Source organism: Trachurus japonicus, chromosome 14 (assembly GCF_045865225.1).
Source record: "Trachurus japonicus isolate A0001 chromosome 14, Traja_1.0".
NCBI classification, from domain to species: Eukaryota; Metazoa; Chordata; class Actinopteri; order Carangiformes; family Carangidae; genus Trachurus; species Trachurus japonicus.
The window spans coordinates 14,860,989-14,883,751 of record NC_140920.1 but is presented as its reverse complement, the minus strand read 5'-3'; the positions used below and the strand labels follow the sequence as shown (position 1 = coordinate 14,883,751).

General features: G+C 42.2%; 2 protein-coding genes across 2 annotated transcripts in view; one reads left to right on the top strand and one right to left on the bottom strand.

Moving 5' to 3' along the window:
- The window catches only part of LOC146974478 (leucine-rich repeat neuronal protein 4), a 236,219-nt gene that overhangs the window by 61,002 nt on the left and 152,454 nt on the right, over positions 1 to 22,763 (bottom strand). The window lies entirely within an intron of this gene.
- LOC146974486 (forkhead box protein O1-A-like) lies at positions 866 to 16,662 on the top strand. The gene is made up of 4 exons (XM_085797896.1): positions 866 to 1,752; positions 13,340 to 13,531; positions 13,667 to 14,876; positions 14,961 to 16,662. Exons 1-3 carry the CDS (start codon positions 1,117 to 1,119, stop codon positions 14,858 to 14,860), a joined length of 2,022 nt encoding a protein of 673 aa, XP_085654022.1. The 5' UTR covers positions 866 to 1,116; the 3' UTR covers positions 14,861 to 14,876; positions 14,961 to 16,662.

Here is a 22,763-nt window from a genome sequence, read left to right as displayed (position 1 = left end):
ACCTGGTCATATGCCGAAATCTGTTAGGTGCTAATAACCCAGTAGATGGCACCACTGTGAGGTATGGATGGAGTAAGTCTGGAGAGTTTCTAACAAGGCTGCAGTTCAGTCATGTGTTGGACCTGTTATATTAACTAATATCTACTGAACTGGTCAACCCACAATTAACAAGTAACAACAGTGTATCGGACACAAAAACAGAAGTAGCGTTTCAAAAACAAACGGATGGCTTGCCTATTCATGGAAATGAAATCAGCTATGGAAAATGGAGAACTGCACGATAGAAACATGTCGCTCTATGTAGCAGAAGAGCAATTCTTAGAAATGTCATTTTGAGAATGACACGGGGCAAAACTGACTTTTCAGAAGAATCATTTTCTGGTAGTGAGATGGGTAAAGTGAGTTTCACAACGCAAGGGGAAGTCTACATGTTCATCTGTAGCAATGGTGCGTTTAGGTGCCGGCCAAACACGTCGGACCAATGACAACTGTTAAGTAATGACCCCAAGATTTTACAGAGTTCAAACAGGACAGAAAACAGTGACAAATAGTAACAATTTTTCACTGACTAAACTAATACGGGATATAATCCTGTCATAATCTTTTTTTCATAATCAATAATAAATAGGCCTGTGTGGTATTAGTAATAATATCCAAATAAATTATCTTAGCCAATTTTAAAGAAGATAATTGCACATGCATTATACATTTGATTTCAGATTTCATTTTAGGCATGATTTCTGTACTTGAAGTTGTAGTTGTAGAGTTGTAGAAGTTGTAGAACCCAGAAGACGGAGCCTGTGAGTGGGCCGTGAATGCACCATCAGACTCCGTACTACTACTTACCAGTGAGAGAGAGAGCGCCAGACTTGAGAGCTGCAACTAGTCGGTGCAGGATGTTGTGAACTTCAGTGAAGACCTTGAACGGAACAAGCGCTCTGACTTTTAAACTGCAGACCTCAGTTAATTTGCGGCATCTTCACTCTGGAGTCTGTTGTGTGAGCCTTTCCTTGCAACTTTTCCCCCTTTATTTTCCCTGTGTGTGTTTTGCTTATTAGATTTTTTTTTTTACATATCTCACGTGTAAGTCTATGTGACAGTCGGTCTGACCCTGACATGGCTGAGGTACCGCCGCCACAGACACAGACGGTCGACATAGACCCGGACTTTGAGCCTCTCTCTCGCCCTCGATCGTGCACTTGGCCGCTGCCCCGACCGGAGCTCATCGACCCGGCCGGCTCCAACACATCTTCCCCGGCGCCGTCGGTGCAGCAGGAGCCGGGAGGAAACAGCGAGTTCATCAGCAACCTCGGCTTGTTGGAGGAAGACTACGAAGAGTACACGGAGCAGAAACAGCCCGTGGCTTGCAATGATTTTCAATGTAGAGACGGAAACAGCGTGCATCCTCATCATCACCACCACCACCATCACCAGCATCATCACCTCCAGCAGCAGCAGCAGCAGCAGCAGCAGCAGCAGCTCCCGGGGCCGCAGCAGCTGCCTCCTCCCCAGCAACAGGTGCCTCCTCCGGGCGTTGCGCCCCTGGGCAGCGGCTCCGGGCAGAGGAAGAGCGGCCACAGCTCGTCCCGTCGCAACGCCTGGGGGAACATGTCCTACGCCGACCTGATCACCAAGGCGATAGAGAGTTCACCCGAGAAGAGGTTGACACTGTCTCAGATTTACGAGTGGATGGTCAAGAGTGTGCCCTACTTCAAGGATAAAGGAGACAGCAACAGCTCTGCGGGCTGGAAGGTGAGTGTCTTAATTAAAGCGTCAGTGGTGTAGGATGAATCTCAGAGGGTTTATATGTGCAGGGTTTAAAAAAGAACAAAAAAACAACATTTACTCCTCTTGCATTTGTCAAATTAAAAATAAACACTCAAACACACAGTTTAGTAGCAGATGGCCCCAAAGCAAATGATTTTTAAAGAGTAGATAGCCTACTCACTCCTTTGTTATATTGGTCAATGAGTGCAGAGTGCTTAGTGTAAATTGAATGCAACAGATAGGAACAGCACTGTTCACACAACACAGCTACTGATCCCTGATCTGCTCTTGTTCTTGTGTAGGAAGTGGAGAAATCAAAAGACAAACCATTTACTATCAGATCATTAAATGCACTTTTTTTTTTACACTTTGTGCAAGTTATGGTGAGAGAAGTTCACAGATGCTGGGAATTATGTCCATCTAGTCTACACACAGAAGTTCAGAAACCAGCTTCCTCCTGCTCTGCTGATGCGTTATAGATAAATAGTGGATTTATGGGCCTTTTATTATGTCACGTCACAGTAAGAAAATCACAGGTATAAATAAAAACATCGCTGATGGCAGAGTTCCAGGTGTTTTGTTTTGGAAACATCTGTGTTTTTTCCTATATCCTGCAGTCGGTGATGTCACAGCAATTGTTTTCTGTCGACTGTAAACAGCAGATTACCTGACGAGCCTCAGTTGTTGTGATGTGGTCGGTGTGATGTGACTGACACCTTTAACTCAGAGAGGGAGAGATAGAGAGAAAGTACCAGCACTTTTCCAACCTGTATGTTGACCTGGTTTGGTAAAAGTGTTAATGCAGTAAATGTCACATCATTACTCTCCATTCGTTATGACTAATAGAGATGCTTGGTGTAAAATTACTGTAATACTCAAAATAAACTGTCACTTCTGCCAGAAACGAATACATTTTTTCAATATTACTTTGAATCTTATTTCAGCTTAAGTGGTGATGGTCACACACCAGGCATGAGTAGTACGCTAATATAATAACAGGAAACAATTCTTACAATTTTTCTCCCATTTCCCCATTTCAAAGAGAGAGAGAGTGTAAATGCAGTTTCTTTTGTAAGACGGTGATAAAATGAACCATTAACGTGATTTCAGAAACACCCTGATTGTTCTTTTGGCTGCAGAACTTTAGCATCTCAGTAACGTTTGAAGTTTCGGAGCGGTTTCCTCTGTCAGTGGCAGTGCACGCCTCTCTGCTGTGTCAGTGAGAAAACATACAGCTCTAAATCAGCAGAGCACCAGGCGGCATGTGAATGTAAACATCCCATACACCCAACCCCCTGGGAATATTTATCTCCATACAGGTTAGTCAGCCTCCTGCAAAAAATAATAAAGATTTTGGAAAATAACAGGGATGCAGGTTTCAGATATGGCTTTTCCTGAGCAGACTTTCCAATGTTGCTGCAAAACACACTGACTCATGGTCTGTGCAGCATTTCCATACTCATGGAAAATCCCGTACTGTCCTGAAAATTTGAAGCTGGAGATGTGTTGGAAATATTTAGTACAAGGGACAAGATGGAAGAGCATTTGTCTGATGGCCCCACAAGTATGGAGGAGCAGGGGTGTCACAAGAATAGAGTAGTACAACATTTCCTTAAGTTCCTTAGGTATTTGAAAAGGCATTAGAAATAGGAACTGTCCATAAAGGTGCATGTTATTCCAGATCTTGATAATGAGGTGAAGTTAGCCAAAAAGGTCGAAAAAATAACTGTGGACAAAAGAAAGAAAGTTATCTGCACACAGTAGCAGACGCTAATTGAAACATACGCACACAAAAGAAAAATCTGAGTCAAATTCTTACTTCAGTTTTCAGCCCTTCCTGTAACCCCTGCATCCTTGTGAGTCGTAATTTTAAAGCTATGGCAGGAAATGCCTTTGTGAACCTCAATCAAATATAGTTTCCATTGTTTTACACCCCACATGAAAGCTTGATCACAGCATGCATCATGACTGATGGCTCTGCTAAAGCTCCCTCTTTCTGTGATTCTTCCTTCACATGTTCTTTAACATTGGTGAACTGGTCGGTGGGAAAACAAACAGATTATTTTCCAGGGAGGCAGTGTGTGTGAGTAAACGTTTCGGAGCTAACCCGACAATAACAGGAGGCGACACAAACAGTTCAATCAGTGTTGGGGAGTGTGTCGGAGGGGAAGGGGCTGGTTGAAAGGGATGCTGGGAACTACGTCAAACATCCTCCATTCCTGAGCTGTTCGCTCATATCTCTGTGTTCCTGTCTTCTAGAGTTTCCTCAGCGGATGCTGCAGCTTGGAGAAAGGGATTGCAGCTCTTTATCGTGTCACTTCCCTCCGTGCCCTCTCGCAGGCCTTTTGCTGAAGGTGTTTGTGTTTGTTCAAGAGAAATTCAGAGAGTCTGCAGACTGTTCATTTTTAGGGCCAAGGACCAAGATCTCTAAATTATTGGACCTATCCCTGCAGCTCTTTAAACAACATATTTATTTTGTATTGCTTAAGTTTTTTTTCCAGTTTGAAGCCCTGGTGATGGCCCCTTGCGTGATGGTTGTGCAACATAAGGTGCTACTATCTCATGCTTAGTTTCACATCTTCATATCTGCAGATTAACTGGGATTGGTGGCGACATAATGTACATGTAATCACAATCTTCATATCTCACCTAAGATAATTTTCCATCCTGTGATGCCATTTATCTTGAGAGAGTCTGGGCTCCATGTAGTCCTGGCCCCTGATGCAGTGTTATAATAATATAGAGTGCACTGATACAATCACTCTGTCGGCTGTGCTGCAGTTGTGCAGTAGTTTTTAAGTCCCACAGTGGAATCAACCTGAATTCATCTGATAATCTTTCATTTCTTATAATTATTTTTTCTCGTTAATACAACTGCAAACACCTTTTCATCCAAAACAACAGCTCCAGTTTGTTTATCTTAAACACATCTCTGCTCCAGCCTCTGCATTTCTGAATGCTGGCATGCTCACCGGGCCTTGGAACCACCGGCTAATAGTTATTTTTACACTTTCCTGTTAAAAAAACACGACAGTCCCCCCACAATGAACTATGATGCATTTCCTGCCTAGTGGATGGAAAACAGTGCCATGTGTTAACATCCCCGCCCTGCAAAACACGAGGGTCAGGACTGGAAAAAAAGAAGGGAGAGACCATAGACCATGTTTGTGCATCTAATTCTACATGAAGTCATTTTTATTCCATCTCAGCCTTCTCACCATATGGTAAAAAAAGAAATCTCCAGTCCGCTTTATTATGTATTTGTCACACCCTGGCCTTTGTATTGACTCTAAAATCCACATATATGAGTTGTAATGACAGGCAGAGATAAGCCAGAGACCTCGTGGTGGGTGGAGGGCGTTCAGTTTGAACCTCAGTGATTATTACAACTCCACCTAGAAAACTGTAGGTGGGTGGAGGGCAGGATGGAGGCGATACTGGTGCTGTTAGAGCTTCCTGTCTCCCTCATGTCAGTGGAGATTTTTTTTTGTTTTCCCTCCAAAAAAACGGTGTGGCTGGCCCGCTTAGTGAGACACAGAGGGCCTCTAACTGGGAGCACTGGTTCCCTTGAGATATCAGTGGGTGTTTGGGTGGAAGTGTGCAGCATGTTGAGGTACTTTACCATCTTACTGGTGCTGCCACTGTTTTTCTCAGTGAACTGTGACCTTGAATGATGGAACAGGAACTAACACCACAGAGTTCAACTGGCAGTGAAATTCTCTATTCATTTCAAAACATGTAAATGACATGCTAAATATTTTAACTGAGGTACTTTGTTGAATGTGAGGAAATGTGCAAGAAAAGCAAATCTCATATAAGGCCTGTAGATGTCATAGGAGCCCCTACATGCCTGCTGCCACCTGGTGCTTCATGTTTTCATATGTGGAAATTAGTGGTAGACAGTGTTTATTCAGGATGAGTGGACTTGCTCTGTGGAAAAATCTACTCCACGTCCATTCGATCACGGGACACGAGTGGACCTACGGAGTTGGTAAAATGCATACTGTCGTGCAGCCCAGATTTAGTGCAAGTTATAGCAGAATCAAAGGTGATGCTCGTGTACTAAATAATGTTTGTAGATGACAGTGTCAGTGAACTGGAATACCCTCCAACGGAGGACAGTTATACCTATTCTGACTTTGATCCTATTTCCTATGGTCTCAATTAAATTGGTCAACAATAAGTTACAATTGTGTATAAATGTGGGATACACAAGTGTTGAGTAGATTTCAGTCAGATGGACACAGCTCAACAACTGTTGAAAAAAATGGAAATGTATTCCAAGTACTAACGTGAGGTTTACGTTTGTGATTTTAACCAAAATTTCGGATAACTATCAGTTGGTTTGGCATACAGCTTTGGCCACAGGAGCCACTTGTGGCAGAAAAAAAAGAAGAAGAAAAATCCCTTGTGGCTCTAAAACCATTTTCTTGACAGATCATCATTATAAAAGACGTATTTGTATTGGTGATGACAGGACATCTACAGCTGCAAACATGCTCAATAATTCTTCTTTGTATTGCAAGTTCCATCCATGTCGAGAAACAAACTCTTTCTGTCTAAAGTAGCTTCAGTAGAAATGAATGGGAACCATCAGGGAGGCTGGTACCAACTTGTTAAATACAACTGTAAATACTTGACATTCACACCAGTCTCAGATGTACTTAAAGCAAAGAGGCTTGTTAGCTGCTTTTAGCATGCTAATGTGACAAACCCTGGCTGTGAACTTGAAATTATAATTATTTTTTTAATGTTTTATTTATAAATTCATTTTAAAATGAATCATCCTCAGAGATGTTTCCATGAACTCAGTTTGGGGACACAGGCCAGAAGAAAAGACAGCAGCTACTGAAAGAGGCTAGGATAAAACAGACCTGAATAACTGCCAGCTATTTGTCTTTGGATCACAAGGTTAAAAAGGGAGGTCTGCCCTGAACTTAAGAGGCCCACTGAATGCTTCAAGTAACCCCATGAAGAAAGGGAGGCTTGGGGCAGGGGCTTTTAAAGTGGAGCGATCGTGGCTTGAGGGAAGGAGCAGAGCTGTCAGCTGACTGGCTGGCAGTGGGCTGAGGCCTGTGTACAGTCTGCTGTCTACACATGTGTGAGTCTGTGGAATCTGTGGCATGTCGGTTTCTGCATTGACCTCCAGCCTGTGCACGATAATAATCCTCCCTGTATATTATGCTCACAAAAAGAAACCTGGCCTCAAAGCCTTTATTCAAAATATAAAGGACATTGTGCTGGGGGAAGCAAAGAAATATGGTGCAAAGAAAGAGAAACAGGGTCAGAAGTGATTGAGATTAGCGGCTAAATCTTGTAAAAATGAGTTAGCCTTTTTAGCCTGAAAAGTGTGTAAAGAATGTGTGACAGACTGATAAAGACTGGAGATTAAGTCTCTAATCGCCTCATTATTTAAGGATATTTTCATATCATTTAATTGGGGTTGTGTGGTTTTTTTTTTTTTGTTGTAATCAACAGCTCATCATGTGAGGACGTAGTTGTGTCTATATTCTCAATTCCCCCCCTCCTTGTTTATCTAAACTCCCAACACAAAGCTCTCCGGTCCCTTTCATGGTCCCACTTTGAAGCCATTGCAGAAGTAGGTCAGTCAGTTTGATGCTCAGTGTTAATGAAGTTGCCTGCATTGTGCCTGGAGCCACGAAGAGGCGACATGGTCTGCAGGGTTCATCATCTTCTTCTTCTGCTGCAGCAGCGGTGCTCACCTTTTTACCACAGAAAACTGTAACAGAAAACTTTGTTCTCAGGCTCATTTTCATTTTCAACTCGGTTTGCACTACTTGGGTCAGAAGAGAAGAGTGGGGGCGGGGGGTGGTTCACAGGAAGACTGTGTCAGGAAGTGGCTCTTACTTTTACTGTAATCTCAGCAAGTGCTCTGTTTTCTTTTATTCACCCCAGATATCTGACTGCTCTGTTGCGGCAGCAGCGTGACAACAGTTTTGAAAGACGACATTGTTTTGTTTGCGCTTTCTGTGAAGTTTTTTGTATTTCATGTGCAAAGAGTTAAGCTGATGTCATGCATACCAGTGGAACAAACTGAACATAGACTATATTATGTATTGCTAGTGAAAAAATAATCAATGATACAGAGATTCCTAATTTCAGACGTACTGTCCAACACTAATAGGAAGTTGCTGTTGGCACCGACAACGTGAGCCGCACAATCAGCTAGTTAACAGAAGTATTATTTCCTACACGGCTGAGGACCCAGCCAACACGTACACACACAGATTGGTGTGCCACAGCCAAGCTTCTTTGTGGTTACAGGCAAGATTAGCAAACTTCCTTGATTCACTGTTGATGTTTTGATTTATGGGGGATTCTTCCAGTGTTTTGCCTCATTCTGCACAGCTTCTCGGAAACAATGCTTGGAGGGCAGTTGAACCCACTGCTGAGGTCAACGATGCCTTGATTAGAAGTAATAAAATGGTTACATAACATTTAATAACCGCATAATAAATTACATTTAGCTCGAAGTGAAACCACAGAATTAAGAAGAAATGAATCATTCTCATTCTTACAAAGAATAGGTTGACTAATGAGAAATCCATTGCACCATTATATAGCCTACTTATGGATTTTAGCAGCCACAGAGCTACTTAGTTTGGTGCTGCTTGTGGCTAATGTTAGCTAATATTCACCAATTTGCGGGATTGCTGTACAACTTACTACTGTAATTTGCTGACCTTGTTTCTGTTACATGTTTTAGTATCTCACAGATGAACATTTCAACTAACGTGGTGTGTTTGCTCGTTTTGTTTTTGCAATAAACCCACTGAAATATTATTTTGTGACATGGTAAAGCATATCTTAGCAGTAGCACGGTGATAACGTTAGAAATCAGTACATTACAGACGTAATCAAAGTTTTAAAATTAGTCACTGTAAGATAATTGTCATATCAGACCATGAAATACATCACACAACTTCTGACTCTTTTGAAATGAGCAAGTCTGCGTTTTGTCATTTAGCAGTTCAGCATTTTACTAGTGAAAAAAATCATCCTCTCTTAAAAGCAATGTAGTCTCACTGTAATATTTTAGTCTTGCATGTAGTAAATGCAAATTAGGAGAAAGTCTTTTTCTTCCTTTCAGTCCTTCACCACCACTAGCTCGACATCAGACCTCATCAATGATATTAAAGTGAGTTACTGATTTGAAAAGCAGCTGCTCTCCAGCAGTCAGCCTCCTGGGAGATCCTGTGTCCTGTCTGTGGTTTTGTCTGGTGCTGAATGTGAAATGTTGGGACCAATTGCAAGCGAGGCCACTTTCACTGAGGCTGCACCTGTCCCTGCAACTGGGCCTTGTTTGTTTACTTGTCCTGCGACCGTTACTGCAAGCCTCATGCTTCGCTACACAAGAAACAGCAGCTGTGTCGATTGGATTGTTTTGAAGTCCAGTAGGAGGAGTCACTTCGTACTGCTGCAGTGAGCCTTGATGAAACTGATCACAGATGATTAAGAGATCATTGGGTAAATTGGAAGAGCTGTAAGACGGTGGAGGTCTCTCCGTAATCTAATGCAGGTCTTTTAAGTCCAGCCAATTTTCTCATCTGGGCAGCAACAGCTCCGTCTGCAGAGAGACAACAGGTTTCTGCTGCCCTGCATTTACAGCGTGCTGCCCAGCATTATGGCACTTCTGAGGGCAAACTGAAAATAGATTTTGTCACAAGCAAAAAGACCTTTCCCTTGTCAGGTGTTCTCGCACCAGATGACTTAGGGCCCATGTGATATTAAAACTCACACATTCTTCAGTATAGCGCCAGTTTTTGTTCAGAAAGAAATGCTGTTCCTTCACAGAGCGACATTATTCCTTCACACGTTAGATTTGTTACAGATATGGTGGTCAAAATTTTAAGAGAACTTGGGCTGATGAAAAGCCAGGAATGATACCAAATTGATGTTGAAAATCAATTTAAAGGTAAAAAAAAATATTAAGAATGTTGTCCCCAAGTTGAGATTGGCTAAAGACAAAGGCAAAGCTGCAATATATTACAATATTTTGTAATAACTGTGATGTATGTATGTATGTTATAGCTTGTGTTGGACCACTGCTGTAGCTACTCAATGGATCCTCCCTCCTAAAAACGTACGTCACTTACAGCCCTCCATAATCTGTGCCTGGGAAATGCCCTGGTTGCTAAGAGAGGTCAGTGAGGATCATATAGATTTCTTAACGCCCCGCTGTCGTGCAGCTACAGGTGCAAATATTTTAGGTCTTCAAAGTTGGTTAAACGTGAGAGCCATAACAAAACGTCTTAAGAGACATTTAGCCACAATGCAACATATAATGCACCTTGGGTCGTGCTTTCAGAGAAATAATATGCGAGTGGGGCACCTCATGAATTAGTGACGCAGGGGACGTCTTTTGTTCTCTTTGGGCTGAGGTGAGGTCTGTCTCAGACAAGGATTATCCCAGGCGGGGTAGAGAATGCCTCTTCTCAGGGCCCAGTCATGCAGTCCATGATCTATTGTGGGCTCTAATCAGAGGCTGCAGACATTTGCATATCACCAGTGATCTCAGCCATGTGTGAGCAAGACATGTCATTTCGTGAGTAGAATAAAAGGTCTGTGCAGCGCGCTGCTCCGATCTCAGGTCCTCCACTAATGACTCATTTCCTGCCTTCGCTTACAGTTTGAGATCAAATAAAAGAAAGACAGAAAAAGGGGGAGAAAAGGTCATGAAGTAAACGAAGACAAGTCAGAGTAAACCGTGTATTTTGTGTCGACTCCACCTAACGCACCTCTGGTTGTGCAGGATGTCCTCTGACACAGGAAGCCTCATTTAAACGTCAGTGGAAGAGCAGGGAGGAGTCCGGTTGGTGGGGTTGGGTGGAGCGGTGGGGGGCGTTGGGGGTGGGGGTTATTCTGTTGTGGTGAGTCAGAGGGGAGACCGTCCATCCCAGCACGTCATATCTGATGCTTCTCCTCCGCTCTCTGTTCCTGCTCCATTCAACCTGTTTGCATGTCTCTGTCAGCGCCGGCTGAGGAGCTCGTGTTCAGCACACAGTGAACTCATTGACCCCGGCTCTGCCAGCAAAAACATCTCACTCTGCCACCCTCCCCATCCTCACTCCGAACTCTGTAACCTCCTTTTGCTCACCGCTCCCACTCTCAGGATAAGGCTTCAGAGGGCTACTGTTGATATAGCTTGAAGTTGAACTTTGCCGTGGTCCACTGCCTATGTATAGGGCCAGTCATCCATAAATTAGAGTTTAAGTTTCTATTATTATTTGGTCTGGTGGCCATGGTTACACTTTACTTTGTATTGTACCTCACTGAACTATCCTCATCATGAAATAGTTATTCTGTTGGAAAGCATCACAATTATTCACATGAACTGTTCGGTAATAAATCAAAATCTGGGAAGATATAATTACAGTATATGTCATATTAGTAATGATTGAATGTGAGTCAAATTCTGATGATTAATAAGAACTGAATGTGTCTGCTGAAAGCTTGTCCACAGCCCAAGACCAGTGCTTCACAGACACACTCAGACAATCTGTGTGTTGTTTTCAGTGAGTGTCTTTATCTCCATGCTTTGTACATCCCTGGTGAATCCTGTGGTTGGGGACATCTGGCTTTACTAACTGCAGGGAGCTGCTTTTGGGTTCACATGGGTATTTAGGGGAAATTCCCTGCTAGTTCGTCTTGTGTTGCTCTTTGGTGTTTTATTGTAGCCTCCATCCAGCACACCCATCAGCTGCACACGAGGAAGAGTTTGTCCAGAGAGACCAAACAGTACACTACGTCTGTGTCCTGCGTGACCGTCTCACTGATCCCCAATCATCGTTGTTTTTCTTCCTGAGAGAATTACCGCAGGAGGTGCCTTCGCATCCTTTTTAAGGTTCATAACATAGCATTAGAGAAAACGGGCTGAATGAGGCTTTAGGTGTGTTTGTGTTAGCATAAGGAGGACAAATGTGACCACAGTGAAAAAAACAAGGAGGCCATTTGGGTAAAACCAAAGAAATGCTTTCTGAATTACTTATTTCAGTTGCGTCATTGAGACGAAACACAGACAACATTGGATCTTTGTGAGCATAATCCAACAGCTGTGATGTTTCTGATCAAACATTTTCTGTAGCGTGTCTCCTAAAAGCTAAAAATATTCTCTTCTTGTGTTGTCTTTTCAGTTTGCTGGAGCGATGCTGCTCCCAGTGGAAGGGTGGGGATAGGGCTGTGCTGATAAAACTGTGGAAATCACAGGAAACATATGAACATTTCAAACTGTGAGGGGGCCAGTGGGCAACAGACCAGCCAAACAAAAGCACACACAAAAGATAAACAACATACATAATCTTAAAAGCTGAAATACTTCTTCATGCCAGAGGAGAAAATTTCTTTATCCTTCAACCCGAGTTTCCGTTTTCATTCAGGTGAAATCATTAAAACCCAAATTGCTACCTTGAGGCAGCAAATCCTTTATTTAGAGTAAAATAACTACCACCACATATCCCATCCATCCGTGGGTCCCATGCTCCAGAGCGAACTGTTTCTGCGGCTAAAGAGCGTGAGGAGGGAGTGGAAAAAGCTCAGTAGACATAATATTGTTGGCAGAGGATGTGGATGTATACGTGCCGTTCATCTGCCGGATTTTACATCACACTCAGCCTCTTAAGCTTTTTCTCCACTCTGTATGAAACATTACAAACACCCTCTCATTTAGTTCCCATTGAAAAGCAACTAGAGGTGACTAAGAGACTACGAGTTAAAGGGATAGTTCAACATTTTGGCAAATTGGCCCATTGCCATAATCGCTATAGTCATAGCAGTAGTTTCGTTACCTTTATTTGTCGGTGTAAGCTATTTTTAGAACGGAGGAGCGGAGCGGCGAGCTGCTCAGAGCTACGTTACGGAGGCTAATGGAATTTCTTGGTTTCCCTCATCAAACTCATCAAATACAAAATCGCAAAACTCCAAAACGCTTTCGTGGACAAGTTGTGACCTGCACATTCACCACGCTATGAGATAATAATGGAACGTTACGAAACGGAGCCGTTTTCGAGGTAAATACAGGGTAAATACAGAGTCTGCTTGCTGAAAAACTGTCCCTGAACGCAACGCGTATCAGCGGTTTTGCATGAATTTACCTCTAAAACAGCTCCGTCTCATAACGTTCCGTTGTTATCTCATAGCGTGGTGATTGTGCAGCTCACAACTTGTCCACGACAGCCTTTTGGAGTTGTTAGGTTGTGTGTTTGATGAGGAAAACCAAGAAATTCCCTTAGCCTCCGTAGCATAGCCCTGAGCAGCTCGCCGCTCCGCTCCTCCGTTCTAAAAATAGCTTACACCGACAATTAAAGGTAACGAACCTACTGCTATGACTATAGCGATTATGGCAATGGGCCAATTTGCCAAAATGTTGAACTATCCCTTTAACTTTTTGTAACACACTGTTGGCATGTAAATTGCAAACCTTTGAACAACACTTCATAGATGCCCAATGCCACCATAAACGACCACTGAAAAAAAGAATAGTTTTGTTGTATGCCTCTTCAGACTAATGACATCCACAGACAAATTACACTTAATTTATTCTTCTGCCATCCAGAACTCCATCAGACACAACCTGTCCCTGCACAGTCGCTTCGTGCGCATACAGAATGAGGGAACAGGAAAAAGCTCCTGGTGGATGTTGAACCCAGAAGGAGGAAAGAACGGCAAGTCACCTCGACGCAGAGCCGCCTCCATGGACAACAACAGTAAGCTTGCCAAGAGCAGAGGAAGGGCAACAAAGAAAAAGGTACAGTTCCTTTTATTTATACAATAATCAGATAGTGGATGTCTATCATTACACGTCTCCTGAATCCAAGTTCATCATAACACACTGTTGTTTATGACAGCTTATGTGAGGTATTGTTCTTTTTCTCCGGGCCAGATGGCGCTACAAGAAGGGGTTGAGGGCGGAGCTGCCAGTCCTGGTTCCCAGTACTCCAACTGGCTGGGAAGCCCGAACTCCCACAGCAACGAGGACTTTGAAACCTGGAGCTCCTTCAGGACGCGCACCAGCTCCGATGCCAGCACTCTGAGCGGTCACCATTCACCTTTCCCAACTGAACAGGAAGACCTGGGGGAGCCCGACGGCCACATGATGTATCCTGGAGCGCCGGGGACCAAGATAACCCCGACCCTGCCCAGCCTGTCCGAGGTGACCGGGTCCTTGGTCCAGTGCGGTCCAGAGAACGTCATGGAGAATCTGCTGGATAACCTGAACCTGCTGTCCCCTAAAAACTCCCCGCTGGGCTCTGACTCCTCACACTCCTCCAGTGCGGCCATGCTTCAGAGCGGCCCCTACAGCTCGCCGGGCTTGACCCCACACTCGCAACAGGACTACCGAAAGTGCATGTACGGTCCGGCGAGGATGAAGTCGCTCCCTAACCCCAACCCTGCTCCCATGCAGACACTGGCGGAGACCAAGCCAAGCTTTGGGGCTTACGAGAACCAGTATATCTGCTCCGCCGGCCTCCTCAAGGAGCTGCTGACCACGGATGCGGATGCCGGCAGGGACATGATGTCCTCTAGGGATACGCTGGTGTCTCAGGTTGGGAGGGGAGGTTGCCTAATGCCCACTTACAGCAGCCAGAGCCACGCTGGAGCTCACAGTAGAGTAAAAATGATGAATCCTCCTCAGAGTCACCCAGTTCCTCACCTAAGTCCACAAGCTATACATATCCAGCGTCCTTCAACCTCACGAGACTTGAATAGCTGCAACATGATCCCGCTGAGTAGCCTGAGTAGTCTCTCAGGGGCCCCTCCTCGAATGACCGGCCTGAGGACATGCATGCAGCCGCCCCATGGACACCCAGCTCACACTAACGATGTCTCGGTGAGTTACGGCAGAAGCAACGGCTACAGGGAACTGAACTCGGTTCACCCTCACGGTCATCAGGAGCGGCTGCCCAGCGACCTGGACAACATGTCCATCGAGCGGCTAGAATGCGACATGGAGTCGGTCCTCCATGAAACCCTCATGGACGGTGGGGCACTGGACTTTAACTTTGACCCCACAGCTGGTTCTCATGGGTTTCCGCCGAGGGTGAAGACCACCACACACAGCTGGGTGTCGGGCTAGGATCCATCACAAACAGGTGAGAACGAGTCTGGCAGTAAGTACAGTAATTACAAAACAAATGAAATGTTCTCCAGGTAACGTATTCTCTCCTCCCTCACAGGTTTTCACCATCAAGCCGGTGCTCACCTTCCTTCAGAGGCAGGAAACGTCAATCCAAAGAAACCATCACCATCACTTTTACATTTTTTTTTTAAAAATTGTACTTGTTTGAGCTGCAGCACTATGCATAGTGGAGTATTTTATTACTTTACGCTGAGGAGACAAAACAAAATACGTTTATCACTCAGATATAGATAGAAAGAGAGAAACTGACAAGTCTGCATTTGCAAACTATACTCTTGTTTACAATTGCTTGTCCAAAACTGGAAATATGTATATATTTGTTTATTTTTGCTGATTAGTGGCATATTAAGATATACAGTAGAATATATTACATAAGAGAGAACCTGACAAAAATGCAGATCTTAAGAAATCTCTCAAAACGTATGACCATCGGATGAAAATAACTAGTGCTGGGTTTAAATGAGGCTAACACAGCAGCTATTCATACCAGTGTATCATTTGCATAGTGATATTAATATTATTAAGTAGCAATTGAAAAAACTCAGAGGAAATGTATAGTGACAAAAGCACATGTGCATAGCAGATTATAAAAAAAACACCAATGAAATCTAAAAATATTCAGATTGGCCTATGCATGTCTGAAGCATTTACAGAAACATGACGTGTTTCAGTGCTGTGGAAGGAGGCTCAGCCATATTTCCTCACCATTAGATGCCATTAGAGTGTGAGACAAGCTGCATCTCTAAGTCAAATTAACTCATCCAGCATATACTGTATGATATTTATTTTAATCTATAGCTGTTCAATTTTTGCTTTGTACCTTTATGCTTGTAAAATATGTGCCGATGCAATGTACAATGTATATACTGTATTTGAGTTTAAACTAAATTACAGATATATATTAGACATGTTGCCTTTTGAGAACAGTTTGCAGAAAGTCCATATTAATCTCAGTTAGTCTCCACTAACTTCTGGGGGTTAGGATATTATGATATCATAATAATGTATGAAACACATTTCAGCCTGCCTTTGGTTAACTGCAAAGTCATGTTGATCCAGTTGAAGTAAAAGCTGTTTTTTTTTATCACTTTCTGAAAAAGGGAAATTTTGGGAAATTTTCACCTGACTAATGCTGACTGATCCAGGGGGAACAGGGGTGGATATGATACAATTTTTAACTGACCAGTCTTCAAAGTTTAGCTCTAGTGTTTTTTACGCACCAAAGAGTTTCCTACTCTGCCAGACACAATTCAAAGAAGGTGTTCAGGGTCACTCAGCCGTACAGTGTTGTACATATTATTTTCTTTAGCAGCGCATTTTTGTATATGAAGGTTTTTGATGACTTGTAATTTGTGTTAGAAATGGTTGTTTACATATGTCAGTCCAACCTGAATCAATAAATGTAATACAGTGGGGTCCAACAGGAAGTGGTCTCAGACATTTGGACCACACTGTACCACTCATACCTCAAAATATCTTACCTCTGAAGTGTTGAAGGGATTTTTCCTGACATTTTCCTCAGTGAGTAATGTATTGAATCTTCATTTTTGACATGCAGAGTTTTGTACATATTTTTGTGTATTCTCTTTTTTTTTGTATTTTATTAATGCTGAATTCAATTATTTGATATTTGGACCTGTTCGTTCGTCTTTGCATTTCTAGTGTATATTTGTGCTTGAGGATTATAGCCATTAGTTTATAGTAAAAGTTTTAAATTAAACATGAATTTGAGTGAAATTGTACATTTTGAAAGATTTTGTGTGTGTAGTCACCAAATGATATATGTGAATTTGCATGTTATCATTAATTTTTTTTGCTTTTCGCACATCATTTCATTTCTCTATTAATTGAATTTCAACATTACTGTAAATGATGGGTGAAAAGCTAAAGTGCATAGACATGACATGCAGAATATCCTGATATCATAATCAGTGAATCTTGTGGTGTAAAAAGTACCACATCTATTATTGTTGATGCCCATTGAAAATAATTACACAATGAGTGCATTTTAGCTACCTTGCACAAATGAGTTTAAACTTTCAAAAATACTTGAGCATGTTACATTTCATTATTAATTATAAATATTTTTGAAAGAATGCAGTTTTTTTTCTAAGTAACCCTTTCCAGTGGATAAATCACCATGTGAACTTGCAATTAAAGGATGAAAAACAGAATTGCCTTTGCGTGTCTTTATCAAAGCAGCTTTATAAGGAGAAATATTGCTCGTTAGCATCAGCTCCTTACCTTTATTGGAAGATCTTTTCGGCTCATTTAGTTTGTTTTGAGAAGACTGTAAACAACTTGACCTAGCATGACTTGAAGTCATTACTGTCTTCAGCTCCAGTGCCACGGAGCATCTTAAACCGTGAGGCTGGTGGTGAGGAATGAGGCTTGTGCAGGATAAACACCCCTCATTAAGCACATACAGTGTGCAGCCCACATGCTCTCGTCCAGATTCTCAGAGGTCAAACCAGGTCGCACAGGCCAGTACAACTGGAGGTTGAGATCACAGAGCGTGCCTCTGTTCAGTTGTCCTTTACCAAACCTGTTTAACACCTCTGATGTGTGAGACAGTCACTATATGAGTCACCAATGCTGTACCTTGCAGTGTGGCTTTCAATACATTTATCACCCAGGAAGTCAGATTTAACACCAATAACACCAGAACTGACAAGGCTACTACTTTTAACCACAGTTCCCCTCTGACAAAGAGATGCTTATTAACGCTGAAGATTTGATCAGTGTTGCTTAGTTGAATCATTCACTTTCTGTGCGTGTGAGTGTGCAAGTAGGCTATTGCTGCAATAAAAAGCAAGCTATTGAGTCATGCGATTGTTATCGTAAATTATATCTGAGCATTTACTTGTGGGAAGTGCCGCGAATGAATGAAATGTGTTCTTGTTCATTCACATTACCTAAAAGCATACTGTGCCTCTAACACACTGCTCACATATAGTTTCCTGGTTATCAGCCCAGGTCAGACTGCCAATTAAAAGTTCTCCACGACTTCTGATCATTATCAGGGCACATTTTCATTCCTTCCTACGGTGACTCACAGAGTCTCTACAGTGTCTCAGCTAACTGCATTGAATGAACTGCAGATGGGTTTTTACAGATGGTGACTTAACTAAAGGTGAGTAGGGCAGTAACTCTGAACATTTCCTAATCGATATAAAAGGAAACCATTAAATTAGATTAAAGGTCTTTTAAGGCCTCAAGCCTTCAAACAAACACACAACATTGTGTCATGTGACCACATCTCAAGGTGTTTGTAGTGGTTCCAAACGACCACAGTTAGGCCGTGGTCTGACGTAGTCTCCTTCTGTCTCTGTGCAGTTGTTTGCATGAATATATTTTTATGTATATGGTCCCCAGGCTGAGACCCTTAATGCTGCACAAGCTTAGCTCAGCAAAACCAAAATGTAATGCCAACAAATGGATACTAGTGCTTGACACTGTGCCAGGCTGTAGTGTACAGATCAAGAACTCAGTGCAGCTGTGGAAAACAATACTGGATGCCAACTCCAAGGCCATCACATACGTCACCATAAGTGCTTGATTATAAAGAATATGTGGTTTATTTTAGTATAGATAATTAAAAATAGGCCTAGAGAGTATTTGCTACAGTAATATCATATGAAACTTTTCTGGTTCACACGTTGCACTGAATACATAAAATGTTCAAGCATGTCTTAGAAAAACACCTAAAAGAAAAAGAGAGAAAAAGACATTTAGAATATCTCAACATAGACGTGGGTCTCTGTCAAATGTGAAAAACTAGATGCAACTGATAACAGGTTCATTTCCTGTATTGAAATCGGCACAGTACAGCCACAGAGGGAGTCTCGTGTGGGTAGCAGCAATGTACAGCGTCTTCAACAGAATCACACCTACAAAGATCATAGTCGCTTAGAGATCAACATTCACTTTAATTATATTTCACTTTTTAGTTGAGAGAAGATCTGTTCTTTATGAGCACTGACAGTCGGTTTCAGTATACACATCCCAAAGACCTTTCTGTTGAGAAAAAATATTCATTTTGTGTTATTTAAAAACATGTTTGTGCTCCCCCTCCCTGGTTTCTCCAATATATCCTGACACGCACACATAAAATGAATCATACACAATAAGAGCCCTTCACCCAGCAGGAGGCAGATCTCATATATGTTGCCTAAGTGGTTGTTGTTTTCAGAGCCATCGGGTCACCTCTGCTGCCTGACTGGTCAATAAAGTGCGTTAGGAGCAACTAGGTGGGTGACTGAGTGGGGACCGTCACTTATTTGTTTGACTGGGGCTCATCTTCTCAGCCTCATTAGCCACAAAACATGCACTCTAGCCCCACATATGAACTACACTCACAGAGCAGTAGTAGTTAAAATGAATATGTGTAGAAACAGATTTTTTTTCTTTTTCTTGAGTGGCTTTTAGAAATGGCACAGTTATATAAAAGGTCAATGGAAATATGCAGTTAGACACAAATTGATACAGATGCAACGGGACATCCACAAGAGACAATTTTTTTTTTTTTCATGATGTCACGTGTATCTTAGGCCTTTATGTATGTACTTGTTAAAGAGAGACAAGAGGACAGTGATACTCAAAGGTATACACAACATACAGGGGTGGAGTTTCATGTGAGTTTCCACGCTATTTGAGCACCTCCAGCAGCCTGGATTGTTTGTACAAAGCAGTTTGTTGCTTTTGAGACCAGGATATGTTTTTTTTCTAGTCTTTTACTGTCCAGTGTTGGACAGAGAGTCTGTTCCCACTGTGCCCTGAGGAGCCTGATGTGGTCTTACGCTGCTTGTTGTGCACACTGAGATGTTTCTCTGCTCACTAGTTGTAGAGAGTGGTTATCTGAGTGACCGACTGTAGCCCTCCTGGACTTCCAATGCGGTATAACTGCAGCAACACTTTTCATATAATTCATCACACATTTATCACTAATCTCTTACTGAGGAAATGACAAGCATTACTTTTTTCCGACTGAATGTAAAGTTTATTTTGCAGCACAGCACATGCAAGATGGGAGGTTTGCTGTTTGTTACAAAGACATTAGCTCACAACACAGATTGCATTTGAAGGTGTCTTGCTGTGCTCTTGATGGTCTTAATTGACTCATAGAGAAAGCAGCCCAGCCTCTTATTAACATCTGCATGAAGTGGAAGACAAATGTTTGTTTATGCACCTCTGATCTGAATTAGATAATTCCTGCCATGCTTGTATAAATGCGGTGGACCTTTGCTCAGTAGTTTCTCCCAAAGGGGGGTCACTGGCCCGGAGGGGGGTGCACAGCAAGCTGGTGCCCGGGATAATTTATCTGTGTAGCCCAGGCACAGAGCCAGGAAATTAGGTGGTTTGGTTTGGTGGAGCTTTGCTAATATAAAACACAGTATGCACATGCACACCGAGCATCAGAGCTGCAATGCATCTCTGTGTCTCTCAGAGGGAGGCCAGGATAGAGATGAATGCATGATGAGGTTAACCTGGCAAGCAGCCTGCTGATCAGTCAAACCACATCATGCTCCAACAGGAAACAGAGAAGATCAGGGTGGTTGTTGTACGTGTGCGAGCAGGAGTGGTCACCTGTGATCCACCCTCAGGTTGACCGAATCTTGACGCCCTTAAACACTGCTGTGATCTAAAACACTGCTCCATTAAAATGCTCTTGTTTTAGGATTATACAGTATGTTTAATACGGTTTTCAGTCACGTGTGGTAAAACAGATTTTGATAAAGAGATTAAATGTTTTTTTTTTGTCTTGAGCACTTTCATGTTTGATGATTTGAATAATTGGTTTAATGGTATTTGATTTAAAACTGTTAGAATATGTACTAATACACTGTATGGACGTATACTATGGTGTCCAAGTCAAGTCAAGTCAAATTTATTTATATAGCACATTTCATACGGCAAGCATAAACTCAATGTGCTTCAAAAAATTAAAACAAAGATACAATGTATAACATAAAATAGCATATAGGATAAGAAATATTACATATATATAGAAAAAAAAAACATTCAGGATATTATAAATGGAAATGTTATAAACAAGATACATGTCTGTTCTTCCTAGTTTTGATTTTGAATATCACACAAACCTTTGTGCAACTAATAATTATGGGTAAAATGTTTGCTCAGTGTCTTTTATCACTGGGCCAGGACACCCATATTATATTACTATGAGTAAATAACTCACCAGCAATATAAAAATATTGAATTGAACACACATGCACTTGGTAAGGTCACTGCTATATTAACCCAATCTGTGTCAATTTGACCCAGTTCTCAGTGATCAGTGGTCTTGGTTTCAGTGGTGAAGTGTCATCAGAGACTGTAGTCTCCATTCTGAATCCTACACTTCCCATAATGCAATCAATCACATCTTTTCATTAGAGGTGAGACCATCCCCACCAGATTAAGACTAATGTCTCCACAGCCTGATTAATGAGTCTCAAAGCAATGAGATCGAACTTCAATGATTTAGAAAGAGTTTTTTTCTCAGCTTCTTTCAGGGCCACAGAAAGGTTTTTATTTTAGTGACGTACAAAGTTATTTTTATTTGTTCCTTTGCAGAGCTCATGTCATTTCCATCTCGAAAATGTTTCCACTGAACTGCAGTATGCATATTATTACAGGAAGTGATGTCAGCTTCAGGTTTTGATGCTCTTTGCATTTTTACCGTCAGTGACAGCGTTTTTGTTTATGCAGCACAGTTTGGAAACAGCTGCCAAAAAGAACTAAACATGGCACCTTCTGTTTTGTGTCTCCATTCACATGCATGCTGAGTTCTGCAGCCACTGTAACCTACACTTCACTCGTGGCCGTCGTTCAGAGCATAAAATATGAATAATCAGTCACTTTCCAGCACTGCACAGGTGGAACTAATAACATTAATGATGTGTTCAGTTTAAAGGTTTCCAGCAATTCATGACAAAAGGGCCGGCATGCACAGGAGCTGAATAACATTCACTATTAATGTCGATTATTACACCTGCTTTTTCCTGGTTATGTCAAAGAGACTTGTTGATCCTGATTCATATGGAGGCACAACTGTATAACCCCAATATCATGACAAAGTCTTTTTAGAGGCAACAAGAGTTCCCTCTGCAGGACAAATGCTGGAAGCACCACCCTGGCTACAAGACAGCCGAATACAGTGGTGCAGTGATTTGGAGACCTCTAGTGTAACAGGGAGGTGTGTGTGTGTGTGTGTGTGTGTGTGTGTGATATCCTGCATATTAGTAATTCTTTGTACTGATAGTTATTGTTTTCATGAATTCCCAGCATGCACTGGAGGTAGGGTATACCTTTGGCAAGTTCCAAACCTCTCTACAGTACTTTTATCTAACTTATCAAAGAAAAAAGGAATTCCAAACCTCATTGGTTATGTCAGCAGGGCCGTTGCTAGGAATTCTGGGCCCCCTGAAAGAAGACAAAAGTGGGCCCCCTAACCCCCTGACTTTTCCACTTTTTTTTTTTTTAGGCTGCGTATGTAGCTATTATCATTTTTTATTTAGCCTATACTTTGTCTATTCTCATTCATCCAGGTCATCGTTCTTTTCTGGGCAAATTGAATCGTAGGCAACTGGACTTGTATTTGTCTGGGAAGACGTTTCGCCTCTTATCCAATGGGCTTCATCAGTTCGTACGCAACGCAACGGAACACAAAAAAAAAATAGCCTACTTTGTTTTGATGCTAATGCAGCATTACTATATAAGTATTAGTCAGGGTCTTATGCAGAACTAGAGAATGCATTTCCTGAAGGAAATACGGGTGAATGCTGAAAGCTGCTGAATGCTGAAAGCAGAATAATTCAGTCATACAAAGATTAGACTA